Source organism: Geotrypetes seraphini, chromosome 2 (assembly GCF_902459505.1).
Source record: "Geotrypetes seraphini chromosome 2, aGeoSer1.1, whole genome shotgun sequence".
NCBI lineage: Eukaryota > Metazoa > Chordata > Amphibia > Gymnophiona > Dermophiidae > Geotrypetes > Geotrypetes seraphini.
Genome location: NC_047085.1, coordinates 297,111,243 through 297,134,680, shown reverse-complemented (window position 1 = coordinate 297,134,680; position 23,438 = coordinate 297,111,243). Strand labels below are relative to the sequence as shown.

General features: G+C 44.4%; 1 protein-coding gene across 7 annotated transcripts in view; it reads right to left on the bottom strand.

Moving 5' to 3' along the window:
• Positions 1–23,438, bottom strand: part of TRIO (trio Rho guanine nucleotide exchange factor) — an 830,868-nt gene that overhangs the window by 144,295 nt on the left and 663,135 nt on the right. For all 7 annotated transcript variants that reach the window (XM_033929852.1, XM_033929845.1, XM_033929848.1 and 4 more), the window contains 2 exons: positions 10,314–10,606; positions 9,579–9,749 (listed from right to left, as the gene is read on the bottom strand). In XM_033929852.1, the coding sequence (XP_033785743.1) occupies positions 9,579–9,749; positions 10,314–10,606 (464 nt within the window). The remainder of the gene's footprint in view (positions 1–9,578; positions 9,750–10,313; positions 10,607–23,438) is intronic.

Genomic DNA, 23,438 nt, shown 5'->3' with positions numbered 1-23,438 from the left:
CATACAGTTAAAGCTCCTATTGCCGACCTACAACTGTGTTTATTCTGCTGCCCCTCAATATCGCTCCTCTCTTCTCTCTCCTTATACACTTCTCAGAGAACTATGTTCTTCAGATAAGCCGCTCTTAGCTGTACCCTTCTCCTCCACCAACAAGTCCAGACTTCATTCCTTTCATCTAGCTGCCCCCTATGCTTGGAATAAATTACGCCAAGCCCCTTCCCTTATCTTGTTTAAAAGCAAACTGAAAACCCATCTTTTTGATACAGCCTTCAATCCATAACCTTACTCCCCAACAACCCAGCCAGCAGATTAACTGTTCCCCTTAATTGTATCCATGACATCCCGTTTGTCTGTCTTGTCTGTTTAGATTGTAAGCTCTTTCAAGAAGGAACTGTCTTCTTTGTAACTCTGTACAGCACTGCGTATGTCTGGTAGCACTATAGAAATAACATAAGAACATAAGGATGTGCTGAGACTGGAGTCGGTCCAGAGAATGGCCACCCGGATGGTCTTGGGACTCAAGGATCTCCCGTACGAGGAATGGCTGGATAAGTTGCAGCTGTACTCACTCGAGGAACGCAGAGAGAGGGGTGACATGATCGAGACATTCAAGTATCTCACGGGCCGCATCGAGGTGGAAGAAGATATCTTCTTTTCCAAGGGTCCCGCGGCAACAAGGGGGCATCCATGGAAAATCAGGGGCGGGAAACTGCACGGGGACACCAGGAAATTCTTTTTCACTGAAAGGGTGGTTGATCGCTGGAATAGTCTTCCACTTCAGGTTATTGAGGCCAGCAGCGTGCCTGATTTTAAGGCCAAATGGGATAGACACGTGGGATCTATTCACAGAGAAAGATAGGGGAGGGTCATTGGGGTGGGCAGACTAGATGGGCCGTGGCCCTTATCTGCTGTCTATTTCTATGTTTCTATAAGCATCGCCTCTGCCGAGTCAGACCATGGGTCCATCATGCCCAACAGTCCGCTCCCGCGGCAGCCCCCCCAGGTCCATGACCTGCAAGTGATCTTTTACCTAAAACATTTTATTTCCTAATCATTTACTATCCTGTTTAGTAACCCTCTAACTATACCCTTCAATCCCCTTTTCCTTGAGGAAATCATCCAATCCCATTTTGAAACCCAAAATCGTACTCTGCCCTACCACCTCCTCTGGAAGTGCATTACAGGTGTCCACCACCCTCTGAGTGAAGAAGAACTTCCTAGCATTTGTTCTGAATCTGCCTCCTTTCAATTTTTTTGAATGCCCTCTTGTTTTTGTTGCCTCCGCCAGTCTGAAGAATCTGTCCCTCTCTACATTCTCTATACCTTTCATGATCTTATAAGTTTCTATCATGTCCCCTCTAAGTCTCCGCTTTTCCAGGATAACGAGCCCCAGCTTCTCTAGCCTTTCAGCATATGAAAGGTTTTCCATGCTTTTTATCATCCTTGTTGCTCTTCTCTGGACCCTCTCTAGTATCGCCATATCCTTCTTAAGGTACGGCGACCAGTATTGAACGCAGTACTCCAGATGCGGGCACACCATGGCCCGATATAGTGGCAGGATAACTTCCTTAATTAATAGTATGGAACGGGCAGGGAAAGAGGATTCTGTTTGAGCATGTTGTAATTGCAGTATTACTGTATGGAGATCATGATGTTTGGTATTTTTGTTTTTATGTGCCTTTTGTATATCTAAAATCTAATTTTAAAAAAAAGATAAAGAAAAAAGGAATAATTAATAGTAGTAGTAACAACACTAGTAATAATTCAATTACTCAGAAACAAATATATGCCACTTAATAATCATTCTATTGTCTGTTTGTGGCACTAGATGAATGGAGTGCTACGTACTCTTTCTTCAGGTTGACACCAAAGAAAGAACTTCCAGTTAGCACCACACCAAGCCAGAATTGAATACTGTGTGACACACCCTTTAAGTTCCCCTGTCCTACCCACTGTGCTACAAGCAAGCAGAAGACACAATAGACAGGCTATAATTTTGGCGCCTCAGCCTCCTTTGTGCCTTATATGTATTTGCACCATTCACACAGCTCTTGATACAACCCTGCTTTCAGTGACACAAACAGCGGCAGCACCTTATTCTGGGAGTGGAACTTTGAGGTCACCATATGTAGGACCTTCTTTCTTACAAAAACAAATGTAGTACCAAAGTCTGCAAATTTAAAGCATACAGAACTTGTGCACTAATCGAGGCAGCATGTCAGACACATGCACACAAGGTTCTACATCAAGTATGTCTAAGCAGAAAGCACAATTACTTACCTTAACAGGTGTTATCCAGGGACAGCAGGCAGATATTCTTAACGCATGGGTGACGTCACCGACGGAGCCCCGGTATGGACACTTTTAACTAGAAAGTTCTAGTTGACCGCACCGCGCATGCGCGGGTGCCTTCCCGCTCGACGGAGGAGAGCGTGGTCCCCAGTTAAGATAAGCCAGCTAAGAAGCCAACCCGGGGAGGAGGGCGGGTCCTAAGAATATCTGCCTGCTGTCCCTGGATAACACCTGTTACGGTAAGTAACTGTGCTTTATCCCAGGACAAGCAGGCAGCATATTCTTAACGCATGGGTGACCTCCAAGCTAACAGAGAGGGAGGAGGGATGGTTGGCCATTAGGAAAATAAATTTTGTAACACAGATTGGCCGAAGTGTCCATCCCGTCTGGAGAAGGCATCCAGACAGTAGTGAGTAGTGAACGTGTGAACTGAGGACCAAGTGGCAGCCTTGCAGATTTCCTCGATGGGCGTGGAACGGAGGAAAGCCACAGAAGCAGCCATAGCTCTGACCCTGTGGGCCGTGACAGCACCTTCCAGTGAGAGACCGGCCCGAGCATAACAGAACGCTATGCAGGCAGCAAGCCAGTTGGAAAGCGTTCGTTTAGAGACAGGGCGACCTAGACGGTTAGGGTCGAAGGACAGAAAGAGCTGAGGTGAGGAGCGGTGAGCCCTGGTACGGTCAAGATAGTATGCAAGGGCACGCTTACAGTCCAGCGTGTGCAACGCCTGTTCCCCAGGATGAGAATGGGGCTTAGGGAAAAAGACAGGCAACACAATGGACTGGTTGAGGTGGAAGTCCGAGACCACCTTGGGAAGGAATTTAGGATGGGTACGCAGAACCACCTTGTCATGGTGAAAAACAGTGAAAGGAGGGTCGGCAATCAGTGCATGCATCTCACTAACCCTCCTGGCAGAGGTGATGGCAATGAGGAAAAGCACCTTCCATGTTAGAAGTTTGAGCGAAGTTGTGGCAAGAGGCTCAAAAGGAGGTTTCATGAGAGCTGATAAAACCACATTCAGGTCCCAGACGACAGGAGGAGGCTTCAGAGGTGGTTTGACATTGAAGAGGCCTTTCATGAACCGGGAAACCAAAGGATGAGCCGTAAGCGGTTTTCCGAGGATAGGCTCATGAAACGCAGTGATGGCACTGAGGTGGACTCTAATTGAGGTAGACTTGAGGCCAGCGTCAGAGAGAGAGAGAGAGCAAATAGTCCAAGACAGTTTCCACCGCCAATGAGGTGGGATCGTGATGACGCAGTAGACACCAAGAGGAGAACCTGGTCCACTTCTGATGGTAACATTGGAGGGTGGCCGGTTTCCTAGATGCATCCAAAATGCGACGGACGGGCTGAGACAGATTCTCTGAAGAGGTTAGCCCGAGAGAAACCAAGCTGTTAGGTGGAGCGAAGACAGACTGGGATGTAGTAGAGACTGATGCTGCTGCGTAAGTAGAGTAGGAAACACAGGAAGAGGAATGGGCTCCCTGGAGCTGAGCTGAAGCAGGAGGGAGAACCAGTGTTGGCGAGGCCACCGAGGAGCGATGAGAATCATGGTGGCCCTGTCCCTGCGGAGTTTGGATAACGTCCGCAACATCAGAGGTAGAGGAGGAAAGGCATAGAGGAACCAATCCGTCCATTCGAGCAGGAATGCGTCTGGGGTCAGACGATGAGGAGAGAAGAGTCTGGAACAGAACTGGGGCAGCTGATGGTTGGGAGGAGCTGCAAAGAGGTCCACCTGTGGAGTGCCCCAGCGAGCAAAGATGGAGTGGAGTGTTGGAGGGTCCAGAGCCCACTCGTGGGGTTGAAGGATGCGGCTGAGATTGTTGGCCAGGGAGTTCTGTTCGCCCTGGATGTATACAGCCTTGAGGAAGAGACTGTGGGTCGTGGCCCAGGTCCATATTCGGAGGGCCTCCTGACAGAGATGGGGGGATCCGGTGCCACCTTGCTTGTTTATGTAGTACATGGCGACTTGATTGTCCGTGCACAGGAGAAGAACCTGAGGCTCTGAGTTCCAGGAAATTGATGTGATGTTGACGCTCCTGAGGGGTCCAGAGTCCCTGGGTGCGTAGATCTCCCAGGTGAGCTCCCCACGCATAGGGGGAGGCATCCGTGGTTATGATCATGGAGTGAGGGGGTAGATGAAAGAGTAGACCCCTGGAAAGATTTGAGGAGTTCAACCACCATTGAAGAGATTGCTGAAGAGACGATGTCAGAGATGGGATGAGAAAGAAGATCTGTGGTCTGTGACCATTGGTTGGCAAGAGTCCATTGAGGTGTCCTGAGGTGGAGTCGCGCCAGAGGAAGCACATGGACCGTCGAGGCCATGTGGCCCAGGAGGACCATCATCTGCCGAGCTGGGACGGAGTGATGAAGGAGCACCTGATTACAGAGATGGAGAAGGGTCCGTTGTCGGTCGGCGGGAAGAAACGCCCTCATCAGAGTGGTGTCCAGAACTGCTCCAATGAATTGAAGTCGCTGTGTGGGAAGTAGGTGCGACTTGGGGTAGTTGATCTCGAACCCCAATAGATGGAGGAGCGAGATGGTGTGATGAGTGGCTTGTAGCACAAGCGGAGATGTAGGCGCTTTAGCAACCAATCGTCCAAGTAGGGGAACACCTGGAGGTCGTGAGACCTGAGGAAGGCCGCCACCACAATAAGGCACTTGGTGAACACCCTGGGTGATGATGCGAGGCCAAAGGATAGCACTTTGTACTGATAGTGACGGTGCTGTATCTGAAACCGTAGGTAGCGACGTGAAGTCGGATTGATTGGGATGTGAGTGTAGGCCTCTTTGAGGTCCAGGGAACATAGCCAGTCGTGTTGAGAGAGAAGAGGGTAAAGCGTGGCAAGGGAGAGCATTCTGAACTTCTCCTTGACCAGACACTTGTTGAGGTCCCTGAGATCGAGGATGGGACGGAGGTCTCCTGTCTTCTTGGGAACCAGGAAGTAGCGGGAGTAGAATCCCTGACCCCTTTGGTCCGGAGGCACCTCTTCGATGGCATTGAGAAGAAGGAGGGATTGGACCTCCCTCAGGAGGAGGGGGGTTTGGGAGGAGTGAGAAGCAGACTCTACGGGAGGATTGTCTGGTGGAAGAGTCTGGAAGTTGAGAGAGTAGCCGTGGCGAATGATGTTGAGGACCCATTGGTCTGATGTGATGACCTCCCAACGGCTGAGGAAGATTTGGAGGCGACCTCCGATAGGCTGAGGAAGAGGCAATGATGGTGGGAGACTGGCTATGCCCTGGAGGAAAAAGTCAAAAGGGCTGAGAAGGTTTTGACGGAGGAAGAGGCTTGGCAGGTTGGTGAGACTGTGAGCGAGCCTGAGTTTGGTGCTGTTGACGAGTTCGGCGAGGCTGCTGTTGAGGCGGGATGAGAGGTCTGGCCGAGAACCTGCGTTGGTAGGAAGACTGCTGTCTGTAGGGGCGAGCAGGCGGGTTCTTCTTTTTAGGCTTCACCAGGGTGTCCCACCTGGTCTCGTGAGCCGAGAGTTTTTGGGTTGTTGAGTCCAGGGACTCCCCGAAGAGTTCATCACCAAGACAAGGTGCATTAGCCAGGCGGTCTTGGTGGTTAATGTCGAGGTCAGAAACTCTTAACCAGGCCAGACGCCGCATGGCAACAGCCATGGCAGACGCTCGAGAGGTCAGCTCAAATGAGTCATAAATGGAGCGCACCATGAATTTCCGGAGTTGGAGCAGACTGGAAATTTGTTGTTGAAAAAGAGGTACCTTACATTCAGGGATGTATTTTTGTAAGGCGGAGAGTTGTTGCACCAGATGCTTCATGTAGAAGGAGAAGTGAAAGGTGTAATTATTTGCCCTGTTGGCCAGCATTGCATTCTGGAAAAGGCGCTTGCCAAACTTATCCATAGTTTTTCCCTCTCTGCCAGGAGGGGTGGAGGCATAGACACTGGAGCCCTGAGTTTTCTTTAAGGTGGACACCACCAGGAGAGATTCATGGGGCAATTGAGGCTTGTCAAACCCTGGGATGGGAATGACCCGATACAAGCTATCCAATTTGCGAGGGGCCCCTGGGACAGTGAGGGGGTTCTCCCAGTTCTTATAAAAAGTTTCCCGTAGGATGTCATGTACGGGTAACTTGAGGAATTCCTTAGGAGGTTGCTCAAAGTCTAAGGCATCGAGAAAGGCCTGTGACTTTTTAGAGTCGGACTCTAAGGGAATGGAAAGAGCAGCAGACATCTCCCTAAGGAATTTGGTGAACGAGGACTGTTCAGGTTTTGAGACGGTATCAGTCACTGAAGGTTCCTCGTCCGTGGAGGAAGCGTCTTCCTCGGTACCGTATGGGGAGTCTTCCCATAAGTCTGGGTCCCTGATGTCGGGGTGCGCACGGCGGGACATCGGTGTGGAGGGCTCGGCATGGCGGGTTTTGGAGAGAGACTTGCCAGAGTGGACCGAGGCGGTACCGGGTGAGGAAAACTGGTGCCGTACCTGGTACCGAGGAGGATCGGCATCAGAGCGGGTCTGTACCGTAGGTTGGGAAAGATGTGGCTCAGCCGAGAGGACCGGCATGGAAGTGTTGAGCGGTACCGAGGGGGTCGACACCGATGGAACGGTGCGAGGCTCGGACCGGTCCCGTACCGGAAGGTGCGGTGCCAGCAACGCCGGCAACAGTTGTTGGAGCTGTTGTTGCAGCTGCTCCTGTAACTGTGTTTGGAGTATGGCCGCGATGCAGTCGTCCAGGGGGTGCACCGGTACCGCTTTTTTCTTCTTCGGTACCATAAGTGCCGCTCTACGCTCCGGCGATGAGGAGGCCGATGACGAGGCACTCACCGATATCGGAGCGGAGCGTATGCGGGGTCGATGCGGTGCCGGGGTTGCCGGTGTCGCAACCGTGGCAGGAGGGCGCTCAAGGGAAGTGGAAGGCTTCTTAGCCGGCTTACCTGGGGCCAGCGACCCCGAAGAAGGATCCGGTGGAGTCGAAGTAGTCGGTGTTGACTTTTGCGGTGCCGTCGACGTCGCGGCAGATTCCATGGCAGATCCAGTACCGAATAGAATATTTTGCTGGATCTGCCTATTTTTTAAGGTGCGCTTTTTAAGCGTAGCACAGCGGGTGCAGGTGTCCGTCCAATGCTCTGGACCCAAGCACTGCAGGCACCAATTGTGCGGGTCGGTAAGAGAGATCGGGCGTGCACACCGCTGGCACTTCTTAAAGCCCGGTTGAGGGGGCATGAAGGGAAACACGGCCTCTGCAAAATCAAAGTCGGAGGCCTGTATGGTGGCAACAGGCCCCGCCGGGGCCGGCCTGAAAAATAAAGAAAATCCGACAATTTTTTTTTGAAAATAAAAAGGAAAGTAACCCGAAGGGAAAAAAGAGAAAAACAACGAAAAATTACGCGAGCGGGAAGGCAGGAATTGATTTTTCAACGGCCGTTGAAAACAATTGCGTCTTCTTCGCTCCTCGGAAACGAAGAAACTGGGGACCACGCTCTCCTCTGTCGAGCAGGAAGGCACCCGCGCATGCGCGGTGCGGTCAACTAGAACTTTCTAGTTAAAAGTGTCTGTACCGGGGCTCCGTCGGTGACGTCACCCATGCGTTAAGAATATGCTGCCTGCTTGTCCTGGGATAAAGCATGTACTGAATTATTATTGTGTTGGGAAGTAGTAGAATCACAAAAATTCTGTGTATGAAATTTTAAGATGCTGATATTTATGCACAGAACATTCCAGCACATGTACAGATGAAATTTGTTTCTGCTCAGACCTGTGCGAGGAATCGTTTCTGCTCTATAAAGTTGTGGATACTGTTACGTTCAATGGACATGATGTTGAAACTCCTCCCTGGTACTCAGCCTGAGTCTTCCACACACTTCTCTATATCAGGACCAAACAGCTTCATTAGCATTTATTTTAATACTAGTCTTTAAGCCCATTACATTAACGGGTGCTAGAATAGATGTGTCTGTCTTTCTTTCTCTCTCTCCTTGGGGGGTCATAGACAGTGGAGCGCAAGACGTCAGCGCACTGACAATCCAGCGCCGACAATTTGGCGCAAGACAGAAGCGCGCGGGGGAAAAAGTAATTTTAAAGAGCTCCAACGGGGGGGGGGGGGGGGGGGGAGGTTGGGGTGGCACTGTGTTTGCACTGCTGTTGGAGGGGGATTCGGAAACCTCCATTATAGCGAAAACGGAGCTTTTTCTGATTTTTTTCAGGAAAAGTTCCATTTTCTCTATATTGTGGGGGGTTTCACCCCCACACCCCCCGCAACGGCAGCGCAAACGGTAACCAATAAAGTGGGGGGGTTGCCACCCCAAACCCCCAGTCAGAGCTTTTTAAAAATTATTTTTTCCCCCACGCTTCTGTCTTCCGCCGAATTGTCGGCGCGCTGGTGTCTGGCGTGCGATATCCCGTCACCCTCCTTGGGTGCTTTCTTTCTTTCTGTCTCTCTCTTTCCTCAGCTGTCCACCATCACTCCTTGCCTGCTCCCCCTATCCAGCAGTAGCCCTTCTCCCTTCCTTTTACCTTACCCCCTGTTCAGCAGCACCCCTTCACTGCTCTCCCTGTCCATCAATACCTGCTCCCAAACTGCAGCTGCTTCCGTTGCGTGGTCCTCTTAGAGTGAGTGAGGGCGGGAAGGGGGAGTCGCTGGTGTGTTCTCCGCCTCCTTGCGTCTGTGGTCACCATTTCAAACTACGCATGCGCAGTAGGAGCCAGAAAACCGCCACAGGCTCGTTCTACTGGCACGGAGCTACAGATCACGGACGCAGAGATCACAAAGTTTGAAGTGCTTGTGCGCTTAGGGTTTTATTATAGCAGATGCTATGCCCTATTTTAATATCTTTGCACAGATTCACACAGTTTTCTACTGCATGAAACAATTCTCTGCACCCATAAAATTGTGAGGAGAAGTCATGCTAACTTTAGCTAATATCTGTGAAAGCTTTTTGCATCGTTCCCAAGTTTTTAAATTATATGAATAATGTAGGGCAATGCCTACATTATTCATATATGGCACACTGTTCAGGACACTGCTAGCACCTGAAAATAAAAGCTCACCTTTACAACATAAAGCAGTTCTCACAGTATATTACAATCATCTCCCCAGCTGCTTGTATACAAACAGGGAAATCTAAATGAGGGAGACTCTATTCAGCTAAGGATCCCTGTTTATATCAACAGATTAGCCCACTGTGGTATACAAAAGTGAAACAAATTATGATTAAAAACAAAACATAAAATATTGATAGGGCCTAAATGTCTTTTTTTATATGGTAGTGTTTTGAACATAGATTCTGTTTATCTGCAGTACACACCTTTGGTCTTACATCTCTCACCTTGTCATCCTGGGGATCTGGCTGGAGGAGGCTGTGCTGCTGAATTGCCATAGGAGGGGGCAGTGGCACAGCATCGGCCCCTTCCTCGCCCTCCTCTTCTCCACAGCTCTGCATGCCTGAAGATGAGGATTTGGAGATTGTTCCACTGCTCAGTCCCTCATTCCTTCCCCTCTGCAAAAGAAATGAGAATAGGTGGTCGCTTAACTTCCACTACAGTTCAAACAAACACAAACCAAGCCCAGGATCTGTACTCTTAAAGCCTTGCCGGACATGTCGAACTTCTTTGGTAAAGGAAAAGCAGCTGAGGAGCTCTTTACAAAACAACAATGCCTAAGAGAAACACATACCAAAAGAGATTTTAAAATATCTTCCTACATGTTCAGCAGCACGCTGTTTCTGTCGTCCGATTTTTTTTCATTATCTTTCCATAGCCTACAAAGTATTTTTCCTCCCCTTTGGTTAGCGGTCCCTTCAAGTTGTCCTATGCAGGAAGAGACATGGCTACACAGATACCTCAGAGCTTACTACATTTTACATAGACCCGTAAAAACAATTCTTAAATGTACGCTCTTAATTTAATATTTCCCTCTGGATAACAATTAGTAAGAGAGAGAGGGGGGGGGGGTCTTAATTTTATCTGTCTACTAAATTAGCCCTAAAAAGCCCCAACACACAAAATTAAACCCACGATGCTCCGACAAACATCTTCCCAGCCCTAGCCCTGTTGTCGCTGACCTCCTCAATGGTTTCATCCTGTGGTGTGGCAGCACTATCATCCGAGTCCTTCTGAGAACCGGCATCAGTGCTCTTGCGCATCTCCCTGCTCTTCTTCTGCTTGTGAGCCAGTTTTTTCACGTGTCCATCTGCCTTGCCACTGCTGAGCCGTCTCACAGGGCTGGTGAGCCACTTCCGCAGGGTGTTGCCAGGCCTCTTGGGGCCAGGTGAGCTCTGAGCACCGATCATATGAGGCTGAAGCGATGTTACCGAAGCAGGGGGGCTGGCATCATTACTGGAGACGGACAGGGAATCTATGGAGAAGAACACAGGGGACATTAAGAGAAACCCCAAAAACACAAAGCAGTAACACGGGATAAAAGGAAGATATAAAGAGAGCTTATTTTTTACTTAAAGTATTAGAAAAGAAAGGCTAAGTGTTATGTTTGCATTTTGATTGGGCGCTCAAAGCTTTGCACCTTAGCTATTACCAATTTAGAGGCATGGCAGTTTCTCCTACATGGGAAACCTGTGTGGAACACATCCTAGGGGCAGTCTTACAGAGATGCTGGGGCCCAATGACAGACAGTGCCTATTTTTATTTTTTTAAGCTTTGTACAGGCTTGAGACTCCCTGTGGCATGGGGACCCTGGGCAAACTGCTCTGATTATACCCCTCAAACGCCAGCTCTCTATTGTTTGTATAATAAGAAAACATTTGCACCCTTCTCCCACTGTTGTGTTTTCCTGTTGTCAGAAGGAATAACTTGAGTCAGAGAAGGCTGGAGACATTTCATGGGAACTTTTTTTTATTTTTTAAAGTTATATACCATTGTAGAACTCCTAGAATCTTCTTTATCTATCTCTGAGAGATGGGGATGTAAGGCATAAGGTAACTGGTGTAACTGACAGTAACTGGTGCTGAACGCAAAGATTAATCTCACTACTGCAGCATTAATGGACCCAGCAACCCCTTTACCATCTTGTGGAAATCATTGTTGAACAGATCAGATTGATGAAAATTCTGTCCAGGGGATCTATATCCATTTCCTATCAGTAATTCATTAGAAACTCGAATCATGCTTGTTTTTGTTTTAAACCAAGAAAGCTTTGCAACAGGCAGATGAGTAAATGTTCCACCTTATTTTTGACTTCAACGGAACTTCTACTAAGTACTGACTTTGAAAAACTGACCAAAAAAGAATCAATGGATCCAGAGACACACTTTTAAACAATAATTATATATGTTGAAGGAGGAATGCATGCTGTAGATGCCTGTCACATATAGCTGTACAATCAAATGGCTTGATCTAGTGGGAGGCATGAAGTTAACAGACTAACAGTCTTGGCATCAGGCAGATACTAAATTAAATAAGTATGAATTAGATTTTAAAAATGAAGACCTTTTTAGCGTGAACATAAAACCTTTCTACCTATGTATCATATATACTTGAATATAAACTGACCCGAATATAAACCGAGGTAACCTTTTTCCCCCCATAAAGGAGGAAAAAAAGGCTGAGTTGAATATAAACCAGAGGGGAGGGGGGGGTTATATTCAAGTGCCTTGCCTGGCCAGGCTCTGTACCCAGCCCCCCTCACTCCCTCCCTCCCCTGCCAGGCTCTACATGTTGTCCTCCCTCCCTGGCTCTGCACGCTTTCTCCCGATGCTTTCCAGGCCTTCACTGGGCCTGTTGTAAGCCCTGGTGGTTCAGTGGTGGGACAGTGGCCCTAGGAAGATCGCTTTTGCCCCAGTTCACCACTAGGGATTTTAAAGGTATGCTTTTTACTAATTGGGGAGGTGGGAGGGAGGTGAGAGACAGGAGGCAGGAGAGATCCCTCCTGTCCTAGCTCACAACTGGACCAACAGGTCTTACGGCAGGCCTGGTGGAGGCCTGCAACATGTCCAGAAAGGGGGGCGCAGACCAAAATATAAACCAAGACCCAAAAATCTTGGTTTATATTCAAGTATATAGAGTAATTAATGACATGCATGTCACACCAGTGCTATGAAACGTACATCTTATTTTACCTTTATTAACATTCTCTGATTTCTGATGGATCTCTCAGTATTGATGGCAAAGTAGAGGTTAAGTTCTACTAGATTAGTTAATTGTTATTTATCCTATTATATTTGGTCAAGTATAAATTACTTGTAATATAATGAAATAAAAAGAAAGTAAAAAATCCAAACACAAAATGGGCACCAAATGTAGCGCTCAAGAACTCCACAAACCAGGATCTGGCCAAAACGAAGCTCAGCATTTATTAAGAAGTCATGACTGACTATGCAGTTTATTTACTTACACTACCAGTAGCTATTAGTTTTTAAATTGTTCTTACAAAGAAACCAAACACTTGAAACCACCCAAAAAGGAGTGCTTAGTGAAGTCCGGTTCAAATCCTACTGCAGTTCCTTGTGATCTTTGGGCAAGTCACTTAAGCAATACCTCAGGTACAAATTTAAGACCCCTTAAAGCCTTGGTAGCAATTCTTCTGCAGACACTGCACCAAAACCCATAGGAATTGAATAGGCTTCAGTTCATTTGTCGCATAGGTTTCACTATCATGGCTTTGCAAAAAGAGCCCTCAGATCCAAAATGTTGAGAATGGCCAAGTTTTCATGTCACGGGTCCATAAGTAGTCTGCAAAATTTACATGCTTGAACTTCTACAACTTTTTTTTAGTTTTTCACAAAAAAGGCTTGAGTTTGAACTGTCAAGCAGACAATGCGAGATTTTTTTTCTGTGACCATAGCAAGTATTTCCAACGTTAAGAGACAGAATACGAGAAAACAGCTCTCTAAGCATGTGTGCAAAGAAAACAAAAATGCCAGAATGTTCTGTGCAAAAATATTAGCCTTAAAAAAATTTTATGTGCAAGAAATTTTTGCAAGGCTAATATATATGCACAAAATATTATTCCATTTCATGCACAGATGCATGTAGGCCCTTTTATTTTCTACTCCTGGGGTAATTCTGCACAGTACAAAATTATGCCAAGCTGCTGGAATCAGCTGTTCTTTCCCCCTCTCTTGCAGAGATCACCCAGCAGCAGGAGGAAGAAGTACCATATATACTCGAATATAAACCAATCCAAATATAAATCAGGGTATCCTTTTTTCCCTCCAAAAAGGAGGGAAAAAAAAGTTGACTCGAATATAAACTGAGGTTAGAAATTTGGGTTATCATGGTTAGCCAATCTATAAAGAATGCTCACCCTTCCTCTCCATCAGATAGCTCGTAAGTCACTGAACATAATACAAATATCTGTGATGCATATATCCCAAAGCTGCAACAACAAAAAAGAAAGGACATACGGTCCAAAACCACTGATGAATCCAAAACAAAAATGGAACAATAGTCTCTGAACGTAACAGGAACTGTAGAGCAGTGAAGATTTTATTGAGAACAAATGTCCAGTTATAAATTCAACATAAGGTGTATCTGAAGTTCAAAATGTACCAATTGCTCCTGAAGCCTTCATTATGTGTTCTCCTGGGTAGGGCCTATGAAATGGAACAAATTACCTGTATATTTACGACAGTCAAAAAACCTGCAGGAATTTAAACAAATGTAAAAAACAAACAAAACTCGTTTTGAATTATGAAATATGTTACTTAGTGATATGTAATGATTTAAACAGTGGTTAGGAAGGTATTTGCTCTGTAATATGAAGTCTAGCATTTGGTAAGATGTTTTGGGTCTTAAAGGAAGACAGTCTTGTTAATTGTTGTGTATGTACTTTTGATTGTTTTATTGTGCATGTATATTTGTGTTTGTATAAAACGTGGAATCAGACAAGGATTCAGTTTGTCACTTTATCTGTTCAACCTGTACAGTGAAACAATCTTCAGAAATGCAAATTTGGAAGAACAGAGTGCCAGTTTCAAAGTTGGTGGCCGAAATATAAATAACATGCGCTATGCAGATGATACAACACTCATCACCAGCAGCAAAGAAGACATGCTGAAAAAAGTCAAAGTCGAAAGTCATAACATGGGATTAGAACTGAACATAGACAAGACAAAGATCATGAACACGGAAAACGACGAAGATTTTGAGCTTGAAGGCGATAGAATAGAAGTTGAAAAGAATTTCAATCTCCTGGGCTCTTTTGTAAACAAAGAAGCAACTAGCAGGGAGGAAATTCAATGAAGGCTCTCGACATAGTATTGAAGGCTCTCGACATAGTATTCAAAGGCAAGGAGGTAACACTCCAAAAGATCAGACTTATCTACACACTCATTTTCTCGGTTAGTTACGGATGCGAACACTGGACACTATGGAAACAAGACAGAAATAATATTGACTCATTTGAACTCTTGTGTTGGAGAATTTTAGGGGTGCTGTGGACCGCCAGAAGAACTAACAAATCGATTCTGGAAGAGATTAAAATGGCTAGGTCACTCGAAGTCCAAATGATGAAGTTACGACGGTCTTATTTTGGTCACATCATCAGAAGAGATATCGCTGGAGAAGGACATCATGTTTGGGAAGATCGAAGGAACCAGGCGAAGAGGGTGACCTGCAATCAGATGTCTGGACACGTTGAAAACAACCATGGGGATGACGCTGGAGGACCTTTCTTGACTAGCACAAAACCTATTTCTTTTTAGATTCGCAATTCATCAAGCTGTTAGGACTCGAGCATGAGTTGATGGCACTTAACAATATTTTTGCAATCTGCTTTGGCTAAAGGCGGACTAGAAATAATAATAAACTAAATTAAACTACAAGAGATCTTCTACACAGGGAAGCTTGGTTGTCTCTGCCAAGAAAAGTTTGCATTATGAGTCCATAAGGAACAGTATGTTCTCATATGCAGGACCATTAGAGTGGAATAGGCTGCCTGTGTATTTAAGGCGTTTGTCAAACTTGCAAGAATTTAAGCGAATGTTAAAAAACATCTTTTTCTGTCATATGAAATATGATGCTTAGTCATGTTGGGTTTCAAATGACAGCAGATTGTGTTTTGTGAGTATGTTTGTGTGTATAATATAATTGTTTTATTATGTATCCTTTGTAATCTGCCTTGGACAAAGCCAGACTAGAAATAATAAAAAGAAATTGAGATGTGAGGGTATGTGCCTGGGGGGTAGGGAAAATGAGATATGGGGGAGAAAGGACTTTAGCTGGAGTGAGAGATGGAACTGGAGAGTTGGAACCTGAGGAGGGTAAGGGAAGAAGGGAATTTCAGGCTTTATCATGGGGAAATTCTGTGTAAAAACATTAGAAATACAAATAATCTAAGATTTGTGGATCGCTCTATGCCTATAAAGGATCAAGGTGATTTACAATGTTAAAAACCTGTGCAGATCACGGGGAGCTTACAGAGAACAAATGCTATCAGAAGACAATGAACATTCAATTAAACAGAAAACTCAGATAACTCTACAGATGCTGGCTAAAGCAAACTTAGTACAGAATACCATTAGCAGAATACAATATGGTCTATTATATGGTAATGCCAAAGCTAATGGAATGAAAATTGCTCTATGTACTCAAGAGTATAAAGCAGTTGTTGCTGAATCAGTCCTATTTGCTTATCCTGTAATATAATGCATGATGTCTTGAGGAGATCTGGGAGGTCATGGGTAGCCGGTGGAGCCTATGGTAGTACTCCGCTACAGAGTCAAATTTTTTGAGCATGAATATCAGACTAATTACTGTATTTTGGATGAGTTGTAGTCTGTATAGTTGTTTGGCACTAAACCTGTGTATAAAGAGTGGATACAGAATTTTGTGGAGTTTTTAAATGACGTGTGCTGAATTTTCAAACATTTTGTGCAGAATTCCCCCAGGAGTATTTTTCTTTGGATATGTCCACAGTAAAGCTGCCTTTATCACGGAACCTTTATGCGCATGTATTCAGCGAGATTAGCGAGCATGATTTGCGCACATTACATTTGCATGTCATTAGCTTACTGCATTGCCACAGAATATTTTCTCATTGATCTCATGGTAAAAGCCTCACAGTCAGCCATCGGTATGAGGCTCTCTGCACCAACCCCCAAGAGCATCATGTTTTTATACAGGTACTCTGCAAGGCTGGTCAGAAAGTTGCCATCTAACTTCACAGGCGGTGAGCGAGACATTGTTGATTTTTCATCTACTTTCGTAAAACAATTCTACTGCCTGACATAGTTAAACATGAATGTCGCCAGCAAACCAAATACAATATACAGAAAATAAGACGAAAGAAACCATCATAAGCTCCTGGGGGTTTCAGAGGAAGTATTATTGTGAAATGGGCAGCAGGTTTTGCCAGTTTGGTGTTATCCAGTTTGGTGGTTTGCCAGAGCTAAACTGAGTCTGAGAAGATAAAGATTTTATTTTTAGTGTCTTGACCTTTTTCTATTATGAAGCAACCCTCTATTTTGCTGCTTTTAAAAGCACAGAAACACTTGCAAAATACTTAGAGAAAAGGGAAATCGATATTAAAGAATACCGTTCCTTAAAAACCTGCTCATTGGGGCTTGGGGGTTTGTTGATGGCTCTTGCAGTCACCTTTAGAATAGAAAGAAACCAAATTAACATACGTTAGGTACTGCAAATTTAGACCTTTTCACAGAGACTACCGCACTACCATGCATGTTTCTGTACCGTCACTTTTACTTCCAAACTTTTCTTTTTACAAGCACACAATAGGCCAGCGACTGCAGGTAGAAAAAATATCTATCGTATATACTTGAATACAAGCTGAGATTTTTGCATCAAAAAATGGCTAAAAAATGGGGGTCTTGGCTTATATTCAGGTCACTGCCCATCCGCCCCCCCTCCTGGACCTGTTGCAGGCTTCCGCCAGGCCTGCCGTAAGACCTGGTGGTCCAGTGGTGGGTCGAGACAGGAAGGATCCCCCTCCCGCCTCCTGTCCCTGTCAACTCTAAAAAGTTTTACTTTCCTCTTGCCTCTTCACCTATCTTTTGAATTCCCTGGCGGTCTCGCGGTGGGCTGGGACAGGAGGGATCCCTCTCGCCTCCTGTCCTGGATCCTGGCTGATTGTGACAACTTTTATTACTACAATTTATCACTTATATTGTGCTGAAAGACGTACACAGCGCTGTACATTTTGACATTTAATAGATGGTCCCTGCTTAGAAGAGCTTACAATTTAACTTGGACACACAGACATGATATGACATATAGGGTTGGGGGCGCTCATGCTCGGTTCGCCACTGTACCACCAGGGAATTGAAAGGGAAGTGAGGGATGTTGCAGGTAAAAATTGTCATAGTTGGCTGGACAGAAGACGGGAGGGGATAACTTCTGTTCCAGCCCACCGCGAGACCGTCAGGGAATTCAAAAGGTAAGCAGGAGAGGGGAGGGAAGTAAAAGTATTTTTTTAAAAATAGAGTTGGTTGGGATAGGAGGTAGGAGGGATCCCTCCTTTCCTGGCGTAATACTAGACCACCAGGTTTTATGGCAGCCCCGTTGTAGGTCTGCAAGGAATCTGGAGGGAGGGATAGGGTACAGGGCAGGGAGGGAGGGGAACAGGAAGCAGAGCCTGGCAGGGCAGGAAGGGAAGGGGGCTAGGTGTGGAGCCAGGTAAGGCACTTGAATATTAACCCCCCCAGCTTATATTCAAGTCAACTCTTTTTTTCCTCCTTTTTTTGGGGAAAAGGGCTACTTCGACTTATGGTCGGGTCAGTTTATATTAAAGTATATATGGTATATGATCTCAACATAACCTTCTGGCGTGGCGGAATATTACATCAACCATAACTGCCCTCTATGGTATAAACTAGAGAAAAAGCAATCAAGTGAGGAGGTAACTCCTTACTTTTCAACAATAACAATTATAAATGATGAGTTTACTGTTATTTTGAAGTTGGCAACCCTTCTAAAAACACATTCATTTATCAAAATGGGCCTCAAAGCTCTACAGGGATCCCTTATGTTAAATAAAAAGCGTTTGAGGCTTGTGCAGATGAAAACAGAGCTTGCAGGGATGGGGCAGGATCAAGGACAGAACTCGATGGGATGGGGATGGCGATAGACCCTACGGGGACAGGGACAAATTTGTTCCCATGTCATTCTGTAGCAAAAACAAAAAGATACTTTTTTGATGAGCAGTAGTTGCAGTAAGTCATGCAATATTTTCTTTCAACTAATCATCACATTCTTTCTTGCATGCCTATTCCCCATCTACCTAATTCACCAGAGGCGAAGAACAGCTGAACTGGCTTGTGAGAATCACATAGTGCCATCACAATTTATTTCTGGCAGCAGAGTGAGATGACAATTCAAGTTAACAAAGGAAATGAATACAGGACAAGGTTGGGGCTTAACAAATCCATGGTACTGAAATTCATAATCAAAGGGTACCCATGAAAAAGTCCCCTTTCTTTGGTGGGAGGAAGGAGGGGCTTAATAAACTTTGGAGAGCTCAAGGGAGAATCATTTAAAAAAACATTTAATCTCTCCTCCTGTCCAAATAGAAACACATTTGTCTTTTCACTTGATGAAGTCATAGTTCACAGAGCGTACAATGCAAAATTTTATTTTCTTTTAAAATTTTGAAAGGCAGGCAATTTGTCTCTCATCCTTCTCCATTCTTCAGATAAAGTTACACCCAGTGACCACATCCTTCAAGAGTCCGAAGATGCGGGAATAAAGGAACATTTGGCCTCACTGTTCCACTGTTACCAAGTTTTAACCTCCCAACATCTGCAATTAATAATCCTCAGTTTGCTCTTTCATAATAAATCAGACCTATGTAGCTTGCTGGGAGCTAAATGATTCCATATTCCCTTGCACAATTCCCAGGGTTGAGAAACAAAGCACACGAGGACCAGAAATGCTGTGAAATGACAGCATACTTTTTTGGTGACTCAATCATTTGAGAAAAGTGTTCAATTACGATATGGTGAAGAATGTCTGGGAATGCAGTATTGTGCATATTGATGGAGTCTTCCATCGATGCAACATATAAATTTTCAGCAAAATTGCCCTTCCCCTATATTTGTGTGTAGTTATTGTCTCTTGGTGTTGCTTAATGGACTCATACATGAGTAGATTCACATTGGGCCTTAGGAAAGGGGGGGAAAGGGATAGGATTTGATATACTGCTTTATTTGGTCACAATCAAAGTGGTTTACATATTATATAGATACTTATTATGTACCTGAGGCAATGGAGGGTTGAGTGGCTTGCCTAGAGTCACAAAGAGCTGCTGTGGGAATTGAACTCAGTTCCTCCAGCCACTTAGGCTACTCCTCCACTCCTAGGCAAACATACATTTGTAGGCCTCTACCATCATACCTCTTTTTCTCCCCTACTGCAGAGAGCCACATTCACTTTTTTTCCATCAACCCCAGTAAGCTCCTTTTATGACATACTGTATATCTTCTTCCTCCCTCCCCAGCTAGCCTCCCTTTATGTTCACAACTCCTGCACAGGCCTGAAGAACTGAAGGGGGTGGTTCTGTGTGTGATGGTGGCAGGAAGTTCTGAGCGCATGTAAAAACTTGGAAAAGTAATGCTCATAAGCCCTGCCTGCCACAGAAGCAGAAAAAATAGTTACTCACCTGTAGCAGGTGCATTCCGAGCACAGCAAGCAGATATTCTCACATGTGGGTGACATCATCCACGGAACTCAGCGCGGACAATTCAAAAAGTGTACTGTCACTTTAAAACTAAAACCGAACATTCTGTGCGTGCGGCAGTGCCTTCCCACCCGACGTCAGCTCTTAGGACTATCAGTTCAGTAGCAAAGCTAAGAAGCCAACTAGGAAAGGAAGGAGGGTTGTAAGAATATCTACCTGCTGTCCTTGGATAACCATTGCTAAAGGCAAATAACTATGCTTTATCCAAGGTCAAGCAGGCAGTATTATTCTCACATGTGGGTCTCCTTAGCTGCCAGGATCATGCCTCTGAGAAGAGGGTTATTGACAACTACAGTTAAGTTATTTTATTTGATATACTACCATTTTTAACAAAAAAGTCAAATCAAAGCGGTATACAATAAATAAAAACAGCGGGCAATATTTAAAATAAAAACATAACAAGGGGAATGTACACAAACAAATTAACCAATCTAGACACAAGAGGACAAAAAGGGCAGGAAAGGTTTACAATATCTTAAGGGAAAAACAAGCAGGATAGAACAAGAGGGTAGGCTAAAGAAAGAACAAGAAAAAGTAAAGATAAGTGTAAGATAGTGACTACCTGGTCACAAGCAATATGAAAAAGTTACAAGGAAATTAACTATCTAGTCAGAATTATGAGAAAATATTGTAGAGATAAAGACTCCCTAGTCACGGCAAAAGTTGCAAAGTGACAAACTATTAGGAACTAGTATGCCATTATTTCAAATGCCATTATGAAATAATAAGCCTTCAAGTGAGACTTAAATGACTTCAGAGATTTTTCTATTCGCAGATATAACGGGAGAGAGTTCCAGAGAATGGGAGCCATTACAGAGAAACTACCATGAGCCTAGAGAAACCAACAGGGTTGGAGGGAAGTTGGCATGGAGAATAAATTTTGTAGAACTGCTTGGCTGAATTGGCTATCCCAGCTGGAATGATTGTCAAGTTTCAAGTTTAATGGTTATTTGATATATTGCCTATCGCAGGGGTGTCCAATGTCGGTCCTCGAGGGCCGCAATCCAGTCGGGTTTTCAGGATTTCCCCAATGAATATGCATTGAAAGCAGTGCATGCACATAGATCTCATGCATATTCATTGGGGAAAACCTGAAAACCCGACTGGATTGCGGCCCTCGAGGACCGACATTGGACACCCCTGGCCTATCGTAATACTAAGCGATTATACAAAATATTTAAATTCAGGGATATACAACAAAAATACATATTATCAGATACAAAGACAGAACGGACTAACATAGCACAAAAGGACTAAGGGTGAGCTACAATAAAGTATAGTAAAGGAGAGAAAACAAAAAAAGAAGCATAGAACAAAAGGGAGGGAGTAGGAGTTTTATTCAAACTGTTGATTAGCCATACGGAATGGAGAGAGAGGAAAGTAGGAGATTAGATCATAGTTCAAAGGCGTCTCTATAAAAAAGCTTAAGAGCTCCTTTAAATTTATCTAGGCTTGCTTCCTCCCTAATGTAAGGGGAGAGAGCATTCCAAGTGAGGGGAGCAATTATGACAAAACAGGAGTCCCGGCGAGTGCCAAATGTATTAAGAGTAGGCACGAAAAGTAAGTTTTGGGAAGAAGATGTGAGTGTTCTAAGTAGGGTATGAGGGATAAGTAACTTATCAATGAATGACAGTTCTCTGGATTGAAGTGTTTTAAATGTCAGTAATGCAACTTTGAAAGTGATTCTATAATGGATAGGGAACCAATGGGCATTTTTCAATAACAGAGAAGCATAGTCGTATTTCTTAGAATTAGTGATGATTTTAATAGCTGTATTTTGGATTAGTTGAAGTCGTTTGATTTCTTTTTTATATATTCTGATGTACAAGGAGTTGCAGTAATCGCATTTTGAAATTACTAGTGAATGAACTAAAATATTGAGAGAGGATGGATCTAGAAAGTTGACTAAAGATCGGATCATTCGTAGTTTGTAAAAGCAATTTTTGACAATGGTGCTTATCTGGTGATGATAATTGAATTTATTGTCAATGACACCCAGAATTCTGGTAGAATGAACCTCTTCGATTGGGCAGTTGTTGATAAGAAGAGCTGTGGATAATTGGATACCTTCTTTCCAAGGGAATAAGAGACAGTTGGTCTTGGATATGCTAAGGGAAAGCCAATTATGGATGTTCGTTAGCTTTGCATTGATATCCTGAATTTTGTTCAAATTAGTAGGGTCAATCAGATGAATAAGCTGGATATCGTCTGTGTAGGCGAAAGATGTAAAGCCTCTCGATTGGTATATATTAAACAACAAAGGTGAGAATATTGACCCTTGAGGAATGCCAAAAAGATTGGAGTAGGGATTTGATATAGAGTCATTGTAGGTCACAGTAGAGGTGCGTTTTGTAAAGAAGGAACGAAACCAATCTAGTACCTGGTTTTTGATCCCGACTGATATAGTCTGTTCAGGAGCAGAGCGTGATCGACGGTATCAAAAGCTGTGGATAGATCCAAAGAGATTAGGATGACAGACTTATGATGATCTAAGAAGTACTGGATTGAGGTGGTCAGGCCTAAAAGGGAACGTTCTGTGGAATGATGCTGTCGAAAGCCAGTTTGATTGGGGTGTAAAATATTGTTTTTTTCCCCACGAAATTTGATAATTGATTGCAAACCACTTTTTCTGTCAATTTGACCAAAAATAGAAGGTTAGCAATGGGATGGAAATTATTACAGTCTTGTAATGGTAATTTATGATTTTTTATTATTGAGTGAATGATAAGAGTGTTTCCAAGACATAGGCATGGTAGATGTATTTAGGCTTTAGAAGACAAATTTAAGAGATAAAGGGATCAAAACTATGGAATAATTTTTTTAAGAATGAACGGAGAAACTGAATCAGAATTTGACCCTTTGGGGTTGAGGGAATGAATGAGTCGTTCTAGCTCATTGTCAGAAAGAATGGAGAAATTTGTAAAGGTGGAGTTGAGAGGGCTTGAGTCTTTGTCCTGAAAGTTATTATTGGTGGGATTATGTTTTAACATTTTTGATCTAATAAGATTGATTTTATCCTGAAAAAAATCAGCTAGCTGCTGAGCAGTGGGTGAGACCTTGTGCAGTGTAGGACATTTTGGTTTGAACTTGGTGAGTTTTTTAAGGATGGATGAGTTTTTTGCTTTCTTTATACATATAGTAAATTTTTTTTTTTTTTTTTACTAGGTTGATGGATTCCTTGCAGAATTGGGAGTGCTGTTTGTATTTATGAATATTTTGAGGACTTGGTTTGGAGCGCCATTTGCCATTGTCCAAACAATAGTGGGATGTGAAGGTATGAACTGAGGATCAGATGGCTGCTTTGCAGATGTCTTCATTGCTCAAACTTTATGTGCCGTGACACGGTCTTCAAATGTCAGCTCACTCTGAGCATAGCAAAAACAGACACAGTCAGTCAGCCATGTTGAGATGGTTCACTTGGTGACAGGAGCTCCAAGTCTGTTCAGATCAAAAGACAGGAAAAGCGGAGTGGAAGTTCTGTGAGGTTTGGTGCGATCCAAGTAATACGCAAGAGAACATTTACTGTCCAATGTGTGGAGCA